Source organism: Heloderma suspectum, chromosome 3 (genome assembly GCF_057233095.1).
Source record: "Heloderma suspectum isolate Gila_16-S chromosome 3, 16-S_ref, whole genome shotgun sequence".
Taxonomy (NCBI): domain Eukaryota; kingdom Metazoa; phylum Chordata; class Lepidosauria; order Squamata; family Helodermatidae; genus Heloderma; species Heloderma suspectum.
The window spans coordinates 248,250,248-248,266,736 of NC_139460.1; the positions used below are offsets into that span (position 1 = coordinate 248,250,248).

Consider the following 16,489-nt stretch of genomic DNA (forward strand, 5'->3'; position numbering starts at 1 on the left):
GGGCGGTATAGAAATGAAATGAAATAAATAAATAAAATAAATATTTTGTATCAGCTTTAGAGAATTTGGAAAGACAATAATGTGAAACTCAGAACAGAAGGGAAATCTTTTCTACTTGGCTGGATACATATTGAATTTCTTTCTGGGAGTACAACTTTCTGAAAATTATCACTCTGCATATCTATGTTGCTCTTACTCAGTTTCCTTGCCCATCTTTCACTCCATTACATATACTCAAAGCCCTTTGATTATTATCTACAAGTTATTTGCTTGTAGATAATATTTACTGCAGTCAAGTTCAGTTTGTCCTCAGATTAAGAAAAGCTGTAGTCTTTGAAAGAGAAATGTGTTTGGAGTTTCAAAACAGGAACATTAAAGTTTCTTTTTTCAACCCTATTATCTACATCAAAGCTGCATGTTCGAGACTGCACATTATTTCCACTAAGGCCTGATTTTTTTAAAGCCATGGCTATGTTAACTTGTGCAGCTTTTCCACAAGGACTTGCCTCTGTCAAAGATCTCGCCATAGACAAGAATGCAGATAAATATAAAGGCAAATTAAAGACCTGGTGCACAATGATGTGGTTCCATGTGCTGTTAGAAATGCAGAGGGAGGGAGTGTGCATGCTTGTTCTGCATGCCCACCTGTTTCCACTGTGATAAACAACCCAGGGACAGCTTGTCCCTGGGTGTTTACCTGATGTCTGAACCTGGAACTCTGGGTTGCTAGGGGACTAACACAGTTCAAACTTTGGGTTGTTCGTCCCCCAACAACCCAGAGTTCCAGGTTCCAATGCCACATAAACAACCCAGGAGCAAGGCGTCCTTGGGTTGTTTATCGCAGTGGAAGTGGGTGGGTACACCAGAACCACCATGCCCGCCTGTGTTGCATTTCCAACAACCCACCGTTTGTTAACCATAGGTAGTCGGTGATGTGCAAACCAGGTCATTTCTTATGATTATCATAATTGCATTAAAATAGTGCTGCACCTTATATAGCCCATTTAGAACACTGTACATAGTCCAACTATCTTTATTTCCTGTGAAATGAATATTCTCTCCCTCTCTCTCTCTCTCTCTCTCTCTCTCTCTCATATAACACATACAATCCCCCCCTCAATATATTTGAATACAATTGTCAGAAAGATTACACTGTTCGTTCATTTCTATGAAGTATCAATCTAAAATACAATGGTCTCCAAAATAATAATAGTAATACACAACACATCACATCACTGGGGGAAAAAAATTAGGCTCTCATACATGGAGCGCAGTTTAGGGATGTTGCTATTAAGATGCTGGGAGCCAGACAGAATTAACCTAATCTATCTCCTTTTATTATTCATCAAGTATCTGCTTAGTTTACAGTGCTGTACAGAGAAAATGCAGATTTAGAACACTGGACTACAGAATGAAACATGGTAAATATTTGTTTTCCTGGTGTGTGTTTTTCGTTCAATGAACTCACACACAAACTAGATAACTGAAGAACCAAACTGGGACTTTGGGACAGGGGTAGGCAACTTGGCACCCTCCAGATGTTTTGGATGCCAACTCCCATAACAATGTCTGACCAGTGGTCATGTTGGCTGGAACTTATGGGAGTTGTAGTCCAAAATATCTGTAGGGTACCAAGTTGCTTACCTCTGCCTCAGAACATAATGGAATGAAAACATTAGAAGTACAGTCTGTTTGTAAACACCTGCATACAAAAAAGAGAAGCTGAGCTAAATTTATGTTCTTTTATATAGAAGGGCTTCAATGGGAATATTATTTCAAAACAAAACATATTGGCTTAAACAAATATATATTATCTATCCACCCACAAAATAGTGTTGCCTTATCTGCCAGTCTTTTTCTGAGTCCTCTGCGTCAGCCACTAAACAGCATTTTTCATTATCACTTACTTGTCGATGGGCATCTCTGAGGTAGGTATCATAACCTGTGCCCTCAACATGGTAGGAAGATTTGGCTTCATCAGGTACAAGACAGAGAAAACTGAAAAGAGAAACAAGTCACTATAATTTGTGTGTATACCATTATAGCAATAGCTATGTCAAACACTATTAAGCCCTTGCTGGACATACGCGGTTACAGATACTGCTGGTAATTAAGACAGATACAGAAATCAGCTGAGGCACGTCTGTCAATCTGTGTACTGAGATTTTGCACTGAAAGAGAACAATGCCTTATTATTGACTCCATGGTGGTTCAGATGGCATATTACCATCATGGTAACTGCACACACGATCCACCTTTTATTACAACTTTACATGGTGATATTCATCCCAATAGTGTATGCTGCATTTCTTTCTTCTGTTACATCTAACAAGTTGAACATAGCATTAAATATGGCTTCTCCCCACCCCATTTTCAACCATGCTTATTATTTCCATGACTGCCTGAAAGACAGAAAAGTTACATAACATGCTAAAATGTGTATATGTGTAGCTGCTTCTCTGCACTTTGGTTTTGGGGGGATTCTAGGAAATGCAGGACTGAGTCCTTAACTATGATCATGGGCCCTTTTACTCAGTTTTATGGCTGCTATGTCCCTCCTTCTAATCTCTTTTGATATCAGTACATCCCATAATAAAGCATTGCTTAAGTGCAACAGAGAGAATGAAGACGTGGCTCCTTCTCAGGCAGCAATGCAGCCCCCCAACCCTTTTTATCCAATTTATTTTTTTCTGAGGGGTAAATGGGTGGTTAAATGGTGTAAGCAGGGAAGCTAATTGGCTACTCTGTTAGTTTACTGTTGCTCCTATGAACCCCTTCTTGTTCCCCAAAGTGTAAATACGTGGGACCAAAATAAAAATATATAAAAGTGAGTAAATACAGGCATATATCTCATTTGTTAAAGTTATTCTGACAAGAGAATTAAGGAGGATGGGCAAAGAAGTACACAGCCCTGATACTGAGTACTTTGTCAGCTCCAAAGAACATCTCAAAGACCAGTTAGTTCCTTTTCTTTTAAACTTTAGGAGAGCTGTCAAGACCTTTTTATTTTGCCTAGCTTTTGGCCAGTTTTGAAACTTTTGTCTCCCCTGTTGATTATGACTTGATTGTTTAATTCTTGACTTGGTTTTTTTATATTTAAATTGGCTTGACTGCATTTTAATTTTTTTTTTTTTACTGTAAGCCACTTTATGTGTCCTTTTTAGGACCAAAAAGCTCATATAAATAAAAATAAACAAACCCTTCTTTGCCGTGCATGCCTGCACACCCCTTCTACATTATTTCATGCACTCACCTATATATACCCCAAATATCCCTCCTTTGCCTCCTGCCATTACACATCTGTAATGAAATCAATTTTTGTCTGCCTTCCCCTTTGTCTGAAAATCTCATTTTTACTCTGGTTTATATGGGTTAATTACAAAGGTATTTAGAAAGCCTATGTTAATATCTAATTTCAGTCTCCTATCAGAAAATGCCGCAAAATAATTAATCATTGTTCTAATATTTACCAATATTTAGCAATGAATACTGTATTTGAATAAATAAAATATGAATTTACCTGCCTGGGGGAGAATGTGTGTGTTGGGAGAGGGAAAGCAGCAACTCTCTTAATCCAGCCTTCCGGCTGAGAGCCTATGCTGGTTTTGACTTTGCACAAAATATGCGAGTATGATCTTGCAACAAATCCTTCTCTCTCTCTCTCTTTTGTACGAAAACAAACAAACAAAAGCTCTTTGTATAACACTCAAAAGAAATTTGAACTGATTTCTCCTATTAACTACTACTACAGGAAAAGCACCACCACCTAGTGGCGTTTTTTCTCTCTCAGATGTTTCTCTTCCAGCGTTCTGTTTTCCAGTTTCTCATGCACAGCTGAGAGTTCAGTTCTGCACACCAAGCAACCATTTTTCAGTTTTCATAATAATGTTTGACAGTTATTTCATAATTAAACCCAAGATATTTTGAATGAAAGAATAGGTCTGAATATATGGAAACAGGCTTGGAGCCAAGGTCAAAGATTTCAGGTCGAATTTACATTGGGAATGATGCATCAAGAGCTGTTCTGACAGATAAATTACATTCCATGCAGCCTGTTCATTTTACACCTGCTCCCCCTCTCCCCTACACATACTTCCCTCCCTTGCTTGCTCTCTCCCGCACAACCCACAGGAGAGGCAATGGTCTCCACAAGATGCTGGTCTCAGTCTTCATCACAGAATGAAGGTGATCCACTAATCTGCTCTCCCATAGACCTTCTGCTTCCAACTCATGGGAAACTGGAATGCTATACATACATGTCACCTGCTATTAAAGACTGGAGTTATTTCATCAACCTTACAATCTCCTGCTTGCTAATTGGGGGAGGGTGGGGGTTGCACAATTCAACCAGTACAAGGGAAAATTAAGAGAAGATTTTATTATACTGTAGTTATTTTGAAAAAGACCCATTTATTATTAGGCTCAACTTACCTATTTACAATTTTATGAACTTCAGTCTTCCCATCATTTTTTGGATGATCTGGGCTGGCAGGTGGAGAAGCACTAAGCCACTCTTGGTTTGATAACATGGTATCAGGAGAAATATCAGTAAATAATGGATCTTCTTCCAGATCTCTGTGAATTTGCAGCAGAACAAGCTTTGTTTTGTTGTTTAAAAAAGCACTGAACATTAATCACTTTCTCTTGCAAGACATTTAATCTAGGTCTGTGATCCAAAGAGCTACTTCAGGGTTGTGTGCATCCAGTTTACCTTTCCCCCCTTTCAACTGCAGGACCCACTCCGCAGGTCAAATCACAAACTGCTTTTGAAACATACCTCTAAAATAGCTTGCCATGTGTCATGGAGACTCCTGTTTGAGAAACAAAACCCTGAAGTGTCCATGGCGTGCAGAACTAGTTTCGTAATTCTTTGGCTCTTGCCTTACTTCTTCCACTTTAGGCAACTTAGTTCTAGTTTTAATGACCAGACAGAATTACCTTGAACTAGCGAACATTGAAACAAACTAGCATTCATTAAACATTGATGGATAAATAAAGCAGGGCAAGTCTATTCTCATAGTCTGGAAGGGGCTTAACAACCTTTTCTCCATTGGTGAAAAATACTGGGCAATGTGCAAACATAGTGAATTTTTGAGGCTTCTCACAGCAAACCCCTACAAGTTAACCAGCAAATGCTCTCAGTCTTGCCCAATGTCACTAAGACAAAATAAAGACAAAATGTCTTGCAGAGCATATTCTTGTCTTAATCAAGGTCAAGTAGACCAATTGAAAAGGGAAGAAGGGACAGGTTCAGATAGGCCTAATGTGCATTTAAGAGGGAAAGACTCCTGTCTGAAATCCTGAAAAGCTGCTGTTGTTGGCACAGACAATACTAAACTAGATGGACCAGTGGTTTGACTTGGTATGAGGCATCTTCCTATGTTCCTAGGTTGAATGCAGAGAAACAAAAATGAGTCTGGCAAAAATTAAGGAATTATTCCATTGGCCCCTTGCACCAAACACAAGCGCAGATGCACATGGCCACCTCTGTTCAACTGACAGTGCAATTCTATACCTGTTTATTCTCTAGTAACTGTATTAGGATTACAGCCTGAGAGACACCGAGGTGAAAGAGGGGCAGATGTGCATTTCTCCTCAATGGAGACACACAGAATATTCAGGATATATTCAGTTCAAAGATATATGTATATGATTGTGTGAGAGTAACAGAAAAGTGGAAGCAAATTCTAAATTAATTATTGGGTTGTTGTTGTTTAGAACTGAAGAGCTGTTTATAATATATAAGCAGCTCTTCAGTTCTAAACAACAAACCCATTTGCTTCCACTTTTCAATTACTCACAAATGGTTAAAATGCTGGATTATGTAAGAGTTCTATACACAATATAAAGCCTAAAACAATGATTTTCTATCTAGATTCAACATTTCAGCATATTAAAGCAAAAGCCCTTTAATCTAAAAGGCAATCTTTGTTTTGACAATGACAGCTGAAAGATATTCCAGCTACTGCAGAACTCTTCAGTGACACAGAGGAAAGGAAAAATAACACAGAAAAGAAAAACCACATACACAGCTCCTGCTATCTGGCCATTCTCCACCACATCTTTATCTTCTTGGCAGGGTGGTTTATATTCTGTATAGTTCCTTTCCTCTAAATTTCTAAGAACCAAGTTATAAAGAACGTGTTCATCAGGCTTTTGCAAAAGGTGCTCAAACATTCTGAGTGTCATTATGCTGATCTGCAGTATTAACAAAAGAAAAAGATATTAGATGCTGAAGCAGAGTTCCCCCTCCCCAAAGCCGCACCTCTCCAAGAAGGGTGCTCCGATTTGGCAATGAAGAAAGAGACTGGGTGTTTTCCTCTATGGCCAGAGCACTCTGCCTACGCCCAGAAAGATTGTTTGCATAATTCTATGTGCATGGAGAAAGGGGCAGTGATCTGGCCATGGAGGAAGAAACGTAAAGCACAAATTCTGTGCACATCTTTACAGTGCTGCACCTATTAAAGAATCTTTAGTTTCTCTAATGTTTAATATTTGTCCTTTTCTCACATATCTTCTTTATGGTATTAACTGCTGGTCGCTAACGGAGTAGCAAGCAAAAGATTCAACTCCAAGCTATATGTATAGATACTTTACATTTACTCACTGCAATCAGGACTTGGGAAAACAGGGTTTGGTTTGTCAAACACCCATTACCTAAGCTTGGGGCAAGTCTAATCCACAAAAGAGGTTTCATATAAGCAGCAAACACGTTTGATTATTATAAAAGATAATAAAACAGTACTCTGGAGTCTTACACCCATGTAGACTTCACTGCAGTCCATACAGTTTAACTAATGCTTCCCAAAATAATAATCTATATTTCTAGAGTGCTTTACAATATTCTATGTTCATCCTCACAACAACTGCATAAGATAAGACCAAGAGACAGTAACTTGCTATAAGGAATTATAAATTTGGAGTTTATCCGAATTCATAAATGTCCTCACACTAGATGTCTAGAAACTGGGAACAAGGCACAGCAAACCATGACTAACTGATTACTCTCTCCAAAGGCAGAAGCTGGGATCTTAGGTTTGCCTGACTCCAACATCTTGGCTGGCCAAGCACTTTGGGGCTCTCACTGGTCTGCCTGCTCCTAGACTCACCCTTCTGAAAATGCTGCTAGGCCTTTCTTCCTGATATTCCACCCTCCCCCTTCCACCTTTCTGAATCAACTGTCAGGTTTTTACAGTTTCAACCTTGGCAGATGGGGCAAAGATCACAAGTTAGTGTCGTGAGTCACCCAGATGAGGACCAGAAGTAAGAGAAGCACCTGGTCTCATGGTGTCCTGAGATGTTTCTATGCCCAGTGCATTAGCTTTGGGTCCGTATGTTATCACCCAAACTCAGGCAAATAGCAACACTGGTCCCCCATTCCCTACAAGCACAAACCACCCCATCCTTCCCCGTGAGTTAAGAACATTATGGAAAGCCATGCTGCATCAGACCAAGGCTCTATTTAGTCCAGCACTCTGTTCACACAATGGCCAACTAGCTGCCTGTGGGAAAAGTACAAGTAAGACATGACCAACCCGTGTCCGTTCCCCAACTAGTGGTATACACAGGTATACTGATTCTAATACTGGAGGTAGCATAGAGCTATCATAACTAGTAGCCATTGATAGCCTTATCCTCCATGAATTTGTCCAATCCCCCTTTAAAGCCATCCAAAATGGTGTCCATCATTACATCTTGTGGTAGCAAATTCCATAGTTTAACTATGCACCATGTAAAGAAGTAGTTCCTTTTATCTGTTCTGAATCTCCCACAGTAAGCTTCATGGAATGGCCCAGAGTTCTAGTATTATGAGAGGGAGAAAAATGTCTTCCTATCCACTTTGTCTACATCATGCATAATTTTAAACAGTTCTCTCATGTTTCCTCTTACTTGCCCTTTTTCTAAGCTAAACAGTCCCAGACATTGTAACTTTTCCCTATAGAGGAGTTGCTCCTTATGTTCATGGTTAAGGTAAATACTGAACCCAGGACCTCCACATATTTGTACTTCAACACTATATTCAGGGAGCAATCCTATCGAGATACGTGGCCACTTCCGAACTTGGAGGCAACCACCTATCCAATGTAGGGCAGGAAAAGTGTGGAGAGGATCATTCCCTCCACGCTTCAGCCTCCCTGCATTAATGGCAAGACAGCCGATTTCGGCTGTCTAGCCGCAGGAAGTTGGAGCGGGAGGAGGAGAGCGCGCGGACGCTGGACGACATATAAGAAGCATCGGAATGGCACTTCCACCCTGGCACGCCCCCAGGAACACACCGTTTTCACCACTCTTCCTCTTCCGAGTGCGGAGCTGTTCCGCACTGCCTACAAGGCAGCGTGGGAGAGGGTAGAGGCACGGGCCCCAAGGCTGGTTCCCAGGAACTGACCTATCCTATGGCTGTCTAGCCACTGACTAGCGGCCACAGGATTGTGCTCTCAGTGGATTACTCTCCCTCAGAATGGATCCTGCACTAGGAATGGAAGACCAGTTGAAGCTGTAATAATCTGAGCTTGATGTAGCTCAACAGTTTCAACACATTTTATTTATGGATATCAGATGTCTGAAGATGTACTACTTAAACACAGTCAGGGTTTTTTCGTGTGGTGTTGAATATTTGAAGGATCTAATCGTTAGTAACAATCGTAAGACAGTTGTTTACAAGTGTAATCATACCAATCTTGATATTTTGGCAGACTGCGTTATGTACATGCTATATTCTAATTTCTTACCTCATCTGAAATGTGATCACAGTGCTCAATTAAGCGATGTCTCAAAGGGTGCCTATTGATATCCATCAGTTTTTCTGGCTCCCTCTGCTCTCCAAGGATAAAGCAAACCATTTCATGCACTAAAGCATCTGAAGTAACTTGACGAACGATACGATGTAACAGGGCAGTTGACGTGAGAATCCCAATCTCTGAACTGATCACGAGAAAGATTCTTTTAGAAAATGACATGGGTTCCTCCTTTAAAAAAAGGGGGAAGGATGACCAACCTCATTTTAAATGGAAAAAGATGACTCACGTTTGCATTAGTTGGGGTTCCATTATGCCAACAAAAAAACGTTCTCTCACTGAGCTTGCCATGGCAACAGCAGTTGTCTGAAACACAGGGGGCACAGAGAGGTTGCCTTCCTGATTTAGATATATCTTTCTAAACTTGTTAAGGATTCTACACAGATAATGGTTAAAGCACGTATCGCAAACCTTGTGAGCTTCCTTAATGAGTTGATCACAGTAATCAAACCAGGACAGAAATGAAATCAGGGCTCTTTTCCCTGGAAAAGCAGATGCATCTTCTTTGTGGCTGTAGGAATCCAAGCTGAAGTGAAGTGGGGGCGGGGCGGGGGGAAGAGAACATATATGTTCGGTATTTGTTCACATCACGGTATAACCAGAAATAACATTTCTAACTAAGCATTTAGATAATGCTCGTATTTTATTGATGCTTGAACGTTTTTACTTTCTGAGAGTCATCTCACACATAGTCTACTTCAAGCATGAGGTGGGAAACCAACATTTATCAAGGTATACTTTAGAAATGCCTGACATGCAGAAGGCATAAAATGTAACTCAAATAAGCAAGGGCAATATTTTTACCCCCAGTTAACTCCTTCCACTGTTTCAATATCCAAAGGATCCATCGACTGAGGGAGGGCTTTGTAGAGCGAGGCCAGCCTGTCTGTCAGCAGTTCACATAGGCATGTACTCTGTGTTAAACATTTGGCGGCAGCTGGCTCAGGCAGACTCACTAGAAGCATGAGGCCTTCACAAGCTTTCACTGCTATTCGGCCATCCTGCCACACAAGAGAAGAGGCAGAAGTAAAATACACTGCAATAAGATGATGCAGTCATTCTATCACTGCAGTTTCTATACCCTATTGTGGAGAAGTAATGTAACTTGTAGGAAACTTCCAAACCAATCCTCTGCATATGTGATGAGAAGGGAGTCCAACGAGTTTGTTATTTATTTAAAACATTTCTATACCAACCTTCAATCCAGTGCGGTTTAGAATAACTGATAAAAACACAACAAAAACATACACACAGAAAGGTAGTGCTAAACACAATCACAGCAAGTGTTGCATTGAGGAATGCATCAGGTTAAAAGCCTGGAAAAAATTGAAAAAGATCTTTGCCTGATGCCTAAAAGACATCAATGGAGGCACCACGTGAGCCTTCTTGGAGAGAGTGTTCCACGACGCTGCAGTCAAGACATCTCCCTCCCACTTAGTCACCTGCCTCACTTCAGATGGCAGCGGCCCTGGGGGAAGGGGCCCAGAAGATCTTAGAGTACAGGCAGGTTGATGTGGGAGAAGACTTTCCCTCAAATATTCAGGTTCAGTGCCTTGAACTGTGCTCAGAAATGGCCCGGATATAGTGAAGTTCTTTAAATACCGATACAATGTGTTCCCGCTGTCTGGCTCCAGTTAGTACTGGCTGTGTGGACCCTGCTGTCAGTCTGTCCGCCACGTATTGCACAAGCTGCAGCTTCCAAGCTGTCTTTAAAGGCAGCCCCATGTAGAGCGTGCCGTAGTAATCTAACTTCGAGGTTACCAGAGCATAGACTACTGACAAGACCGAGGTACTTTTGGTGGGAGACAAGAGGAGGCTGGGAGATGTTGACCTGGTGTTGAATGGGGTACGGCTACCCTTGAAAGACCAGGTCCGCAGCCTGGGGGTCATTTTGGACTCCCAGCTGTCCATGGAGGCTCAGGTGTCAGCTGTGAGCCGGACAGCGCTGTATCAACTCCATCTGATACGGCGGCTGCGCCCCTTCCTTCCCGGCCATCTGCTCCCATCGGTAGTACATGTCCTGGTCTCCTCTCGTTTAGACTACTGTAATGCGCTCTACGTGGGGTTACCCTTGAAGACGGTTAAGAAGCTGCAGCTGGTACAGAACACAGCGGCTCGCCTGATTAAAGGCAGCTGCCAGCAAGATCACATCACTCCAGTGCTGAAGGAGTTGCACTGGTTACCAGCTGTTTTCCAGGCCAAATTCAAGGTGTTGTTTTTGACCTTTAAAACCCTATATGGTTCCGGCCCAGCCTATCCTAAGGAGCGCCTCCAGCAACACCAGACAGGCCGCTTAACAAGATCAGCCTTGGATGGCCTTCTCTCTGTCCCATCATCCAGGACAGCTAGACTGGTGGGGACGAGGGAGAGGGCCTGTGGTGGCCCCCACTCTGTGGAACTCCCTCCCTAGGGAACCCCGCCATGCCCCCTCTTTAATGAGCCTCCGCCGAGCATTAAAAACGTGGTTGTTCAGGCAGGCATTTGGGGTGGGTTAAGGTATTTTAGAAAATGCTTTATTGTAGAATGTTATTGTTTTAAACTGTTTTATTATATGCTGTACATCGCCCAGAGTGGCTGGGTGACCAGCCAGATGGGCGATTAATAAATTTAATAAATAAATAAATAAATAAAATACCAAAGCCAGGTTATCCCTGTCCAGATAGGGGCGTAGCTGGGCAACCAACCAAAGCTCACAGATGGCACTCCATGCCACTGAAGCCACCTGAGCCTTTGTCAAGTAACAAAGATGACTCCAGGGAAATCCTCAAGCTACGAACCTGCACTTTCAGCGGGAGTGCTACCCCATCCAGAACAGGTTGAGCAGGAATGAGTGGCAGTGAGCTTTGGTATCCATGCTCTGGTAATCTCCAGCTTTGATGAGATTAAAATGTTTCTGTACACTTGGAATTAGCAATACTTTGACCAGGTTCGCATGATCAAAATAAGCCACCTACAACAGGACATGGGTTATTGGAGGGTTGTTTCCCCTTCCAAAAGCCATGCCTCCCAGGTTCAGACAACATGACAAGCTGTGTCCAGACGGTAATTATGGAAATCATGCCCCACACACACCGTGATTTAAATAAACCATGGTGGATTATTTTGATCAGGCAAATCGGCCCAATGTCCTCAGCGTAAATGATTAGAATACTTAACTGAGGAGAGGAGGAAAAGACATTCAAGGTGAGGAAGGCATTCCAGGTGAGGAAGCGTTTCCAAAACCAGAGAGTTTTCACACAAGGCTACATTTATGATAGATGTGTTGAAAGCAAAAAAAAAAAAACAAGGCTACCACATTTATACCAATGTTATTCAAAGAGTATTCACTGTATCGAAAATATGTAATGGGGTGCTTACAGCTTATAATATGTTTAGAGGCCTCTAGTGCCCACCCCAACTGATAATGTCTCCATTACTGAGTGATCAATAAAAAGCCCCTTCAGCAATCCTCCCCGCTCTATGTAATGACACCTTTTAAAACCCAAAATATTAATTTTGCCACATCTGACAGTGTTACTCACTGGGCTTTTGGTGAGATTGAGCAGAGAATTCACCAAATTATAGTCCCCATGTGGACGAACAGCCAAAGCCTCAGGGGATGAAGGGATGCTTAATTCATCTAGACTTGTGGACAGGTCATCTGCCTGCTGAGGAAGGTCATTCTCTCTCTCTGTTTGCTCCACTCCGCTTGATGTTTCTTCAGGCTGAATAGGCTGTCCTGTATCTGTTGCCAGAGAATCTTGGCCTTTTAGCATGTCTTCTGTAATTAGGCTTGCTGAACCTTTTGAAGCCAGGCCTTTTAGCTTGTTCTGAAAAAGCATTCAATCCAGACAGAGAATTACAAAGATAAAAATGGTGTTAGCTCTAAAGGATAAACACAGCAAAATGAATGCTTCCTGACTAAAACAGGCAGAAACACAAAGGTGGTTATCCAAAATGAACCAAGAAACAGAAGAAAAAGAAACAGTCAACGGGTGTGTTGAAGAAGAAGCTGATTCCAAAGGCTCTCAACTTCCCAGTCATTGAAAAGTATACATTTGAATCTGTGAAGATTGTCCCATGAGGAAGCTCTTTGTTATGGCTCTCAGGGTTTGAGAACTTTTAATCACAGAATGTGTCTTTGAATCTCTGAGAAGTAATTCACCTCAGCCAGTACTGAGAAGCTCCAGGGTTTTATTGTCCTTGTACATCTTTTATAGACTGCAAAAGTCTATATCCATCAAGCAGTCATCCACGTATTTTGGATTGGATTTCTTCAGTTATTATCTTGTAATTATTTGAAATGTGTACATTATATAGTTGTATTATTAAAAATCATAACATAATTTGTTATCCATAATAGTTCACTTCTTCTGTTCCTTGCTTTCCAACTAAAACACTTCTCATCAATAAGTTTAGATGCAGCTGCCCCATAAAGTTAGATGCAGTTGCCATAATAAAAGTTGAACAGGCATGTGAATACTTTAAGTATTTAAAATATCCTGCACAAATCTTCCACAAGTTCTAAAATCAGGTGTGGCAACTCTACACATACTATTCTTCCATGTGGATACAATCATACAAGTGCAAGGGAGCCAAATCTAGACTCATGATCACATAATTCTACATATGGGTTTAGCTTTGGCTGTTCCTGACCTCACAAGCAAAGGGAGCGTGGAAGTACCTGATGGGGGCAGAATTAACAGCCATTACAGGCAGTACAGAAAGGCTCAAATGATCATAAATAACCCACAGGCTGAAGCCCTTCTTCAACTTTTGTCTTTTAAACCAGACTTTGTGTCAATGAGTCCAATAGGAATGCAATGAAATGGCCTTTCCTTATTCTATCAAGCCACCAAAGTAAGTGGATGCTGTTTCATTTGTTCAATCTTCAATAGGAATGTCACAGTTACTATATGCAAGCAACCTTTCAGCACCAACACATTCAACAGAAAATGTGATCTTTAGGTCAAGACCCCAATCCACCTTATCTCTCTGGTTCTGGAACCACAGCTTCAGATTCCAATCTAATCACACTTCTAAGCTGCAAGCCTCTAAGAAAAACAAAAGATATTCTGAGAACCAGGAGCTATTTTCAGGAAATCTGTGCCTGCCACTATAACAAGATCATGAAACCTTTACCAGAGGCTGCAAGTTTCTCGTTTCACCTACTTCAAGTATACTCCTATAAAACTGCTTCAGATTTGTAGAAAGTCCTTCAGATTTGCCAACAAACATACAGATTCCAAACATCAGTATTCACCATAGTAGAAAAAAAGTATGTGTGCACAGTTCATCACCCATGAAAATGAAGTTAATGGATCTCGTGTCATACCCTTTTTACAGTCAGTAGGGTAACACTCCGTTATTAAAATAAGCTTGCATAAACACCAGTTCTGCACATTTCTATAGGGATGCTTTAAACTGGATTCCTGCCCTGAGCAGATGGCTTCAATGGCCCCTTCCAAGTCTACAGTTCTATCCTTGAGCAATATTTTACGCTCAGGCTTAGCTTTTCTTCCTGGCAGGTGCTAGAAGAACATGCAACACTCAAAGCATCACAGGAAATGTACTCATAACTATAATATAATATAATATAATATAATATAATATAATATAATATAATATAATAATATAGGGTGATTCCCAATGTAAGCCTTGGCGGAAGGGAAAGATGAGACAAGTAATGAGACAAGAATCCCTGCAGGCCCTGTAGCTTCCCTACAAAAATACCTGATGAGTTTCCAAATGGATTAGATTTAGTTCCTTCCTGGCTTGGGTTTTAGAGCCAATTTAAGAGTGAAACTGACTATGTAAAAACAATATATCCATGTAGGGTTATATGCAGCTGGCATAATGTTTAAATTGTGCCAGCTCCTATGCGTACAGCGTTAGTGTACCTGTGGGGTGCACCTGGATCATGGATTCCTGGTGTACAAATAACATGTAGAGCGAAGGCCCCAATTTCAACATGACACTGTTGCATGTAACCCTATCAGTTAAGTTTCTTTTAGAAGCCCAGCATCTCTTTTAAATGGGCCTTAAAACTTCAGAGAAGAGGTGGCAGTAGTGGGTGCACTGACAGTTTGCCCAGCTCCAAGCTGTCAAGTTTTTCCCTGAGTTAGTGAGGATCATAGAATCAAAGGGTTGGAAGGGGCCTACAAGACCATTGAGTCCAACCCCCTGTTCAATGCAGGAAGCCTGATTCCCAGGCGGTCTCCCATCCAAGTACTAACCAGGGCTGACCCTGCTTAGCTTCCAAGATCAGAAATATAGGCCACTCCAATATGGCGGCCAACTGGAATCTGCTCCCTATATTACAGGGTTAGTGGATTACAACAACAACAACAACAACAACAACAACAAGGCAGTTTATGCATTAAACTCAAGAAGGCAGTTAAGATTCACTTTTCTGTTCATGCAGTTCTGAAGCCCACCTGCTCACCTGCCTCCTGGAAGTGTGTAGGACAGGGTCTTGAATCACCTAATAGGAAAGTTTAATGAAACAGGCTCTATGTTTTCTGATTCAAGATCACCACCACCAAGGGACTTCTCTACCAGACCACTGAGGAGAGCAAGATCAAGCAACAGTTTGCTGAACTTAACAGAAAGAAAAGAAACCCAGTTCAGTTCAGTGGCAAATGATACGTGGAAAGCATCTCTTCGGGTTCAGATTAAAATTTAATTTTAAAAAATTAAACCTTTCACTGTGGTAACTAAAAAAAATCCAAGCAAATCTGACCCTATGAGCTCTTTCAGAATGTATGGATTGTGTATTTTCACTTGAAACTGTAAGAAAGACAACAACACAACTAAAGAAGGGTAACTGGTAAAATAAGCAGCATAAAGATCTTTCCCTGAGGGAATGGGAGAGGAAGCAGACACAGCTAGCTCCCAATGGTGGCCCCTTCCTCCCCCAGCTGCCACCAAAAGGGTGTCTGAGGAAACATCTTGCCCTGAGGGGATGGGAGAAGAAACAGATTAGGCTTGAACTCAAAAGAAGAGAAACTGTGGAAGAGAAGAAAGAAAAGACAAATGGGCCAGCACAGGCCATAAGGTCAGTAGATGCAGTGCAAACCTGAGTTCAATTGATATATTCCCATCCATCTGGGCAACTGAATCATACATCACTATCATGCTCCCTCCCTCCCTTCCTCCCAATCCCTTTGCTTGTGTCTGGTGTCTTTTTATATTGTGATCCTAAGGATCTAATTACTGATTCTTGTAGGCTGCTCTTGGAGTCTTTTGACTGAAGAGTGGGATAGGAATGCTTTGAATGAATGAATGAATGAGGTTTACTTAGTTTATAAGAGAAAATAATGAGAAATACAGCAGTGTCATCTGTATTCCATGCTTCTGTATTGGAATATAGACAATAAAAGGAAAGTGGCAAAGAATCTGCATTCTGAGATATATAAGTGAGCATTCCAATAATTGCAACTCTCTCTTTAAAAACAGTTTCTAGCCCTGGTTATGGAGAAAGAACTTGAACTTGTACAAGGGATACCTGGTGAAGGCTCAGAAGCTAGCAGAAGGCTGGAAGTTGCTTCCAGTCATCAAAAGGCCTTAATGCATTGCAGTCCTAATGCACTGCAGTCCTGTGAACATCTACTCAGAAGTAAGCCCCACTGAGTTCAAACAGACTTACTTCCAGGTAAGTGTGGATACAACTACAACTTTATAAGCCTTCTCCCATGTCTACTATTCCCTGTTTC

The 16,489-nt window shown here is 41.3% G+C and overlaps 1 protein-coding gene across 2 annotated transcripts in view; it reads right to left on the reverse strand.

Moving 5' to 3' along the window:
* FHIP2A (FHF complex subunit HOOK interacting protein 2A) overlaps positions 1 to 16,489 on the reverse strand; it is a 42,914-nt gene that overhangs the window by 11,930 nt on the left and 14,495 nt on the right. The window contains exons 6-14 of one of the 2 annotated variants that reach the window (XM_084846144.1): positions 15,220 to 15,258; positions 12,317 to 12,604; positions 9,600 to 9,796; positions 9,207 to 9,321; positions 9,025 to 9,101; positions 8,730 to 8,922; positions 6,029 to 6,198; positions 4,432 to 4,575; positions 1,908 to 1,998 (exon numbers count right to left, since the gene is read on the reverse strand). In XM_084846144.1, the coding sequence (XP_084702270.1) occupies positions 1,908 to 1,998; positions 4,432 to 4,575; positions 6,029 to 6,198; positions 8,730 to 8,922; positions 9,025 to 9,101; positions 9,207 to 9,321; positions 9,600 to 9,796; positions 12,317 to 12,604; positions 15,220 to 15,258 (1,314 nt within the window). The remainder of the gene's footprint in view (positions 1 to 1,907; positions 1,999 to 4,431; positions 4,576 to 6,028; positions 6,199 to 8,729; positions 8,923 to 9,024; positions 9,102 to 9,206; positions 9,322 to 9,599; positions 9,797 to 12,316; positions 12,605 to 15,219; positions 15,259 to 16,489) is intronic. The other variant, XM_084846143.1, reaches the window with a different exon arrangement.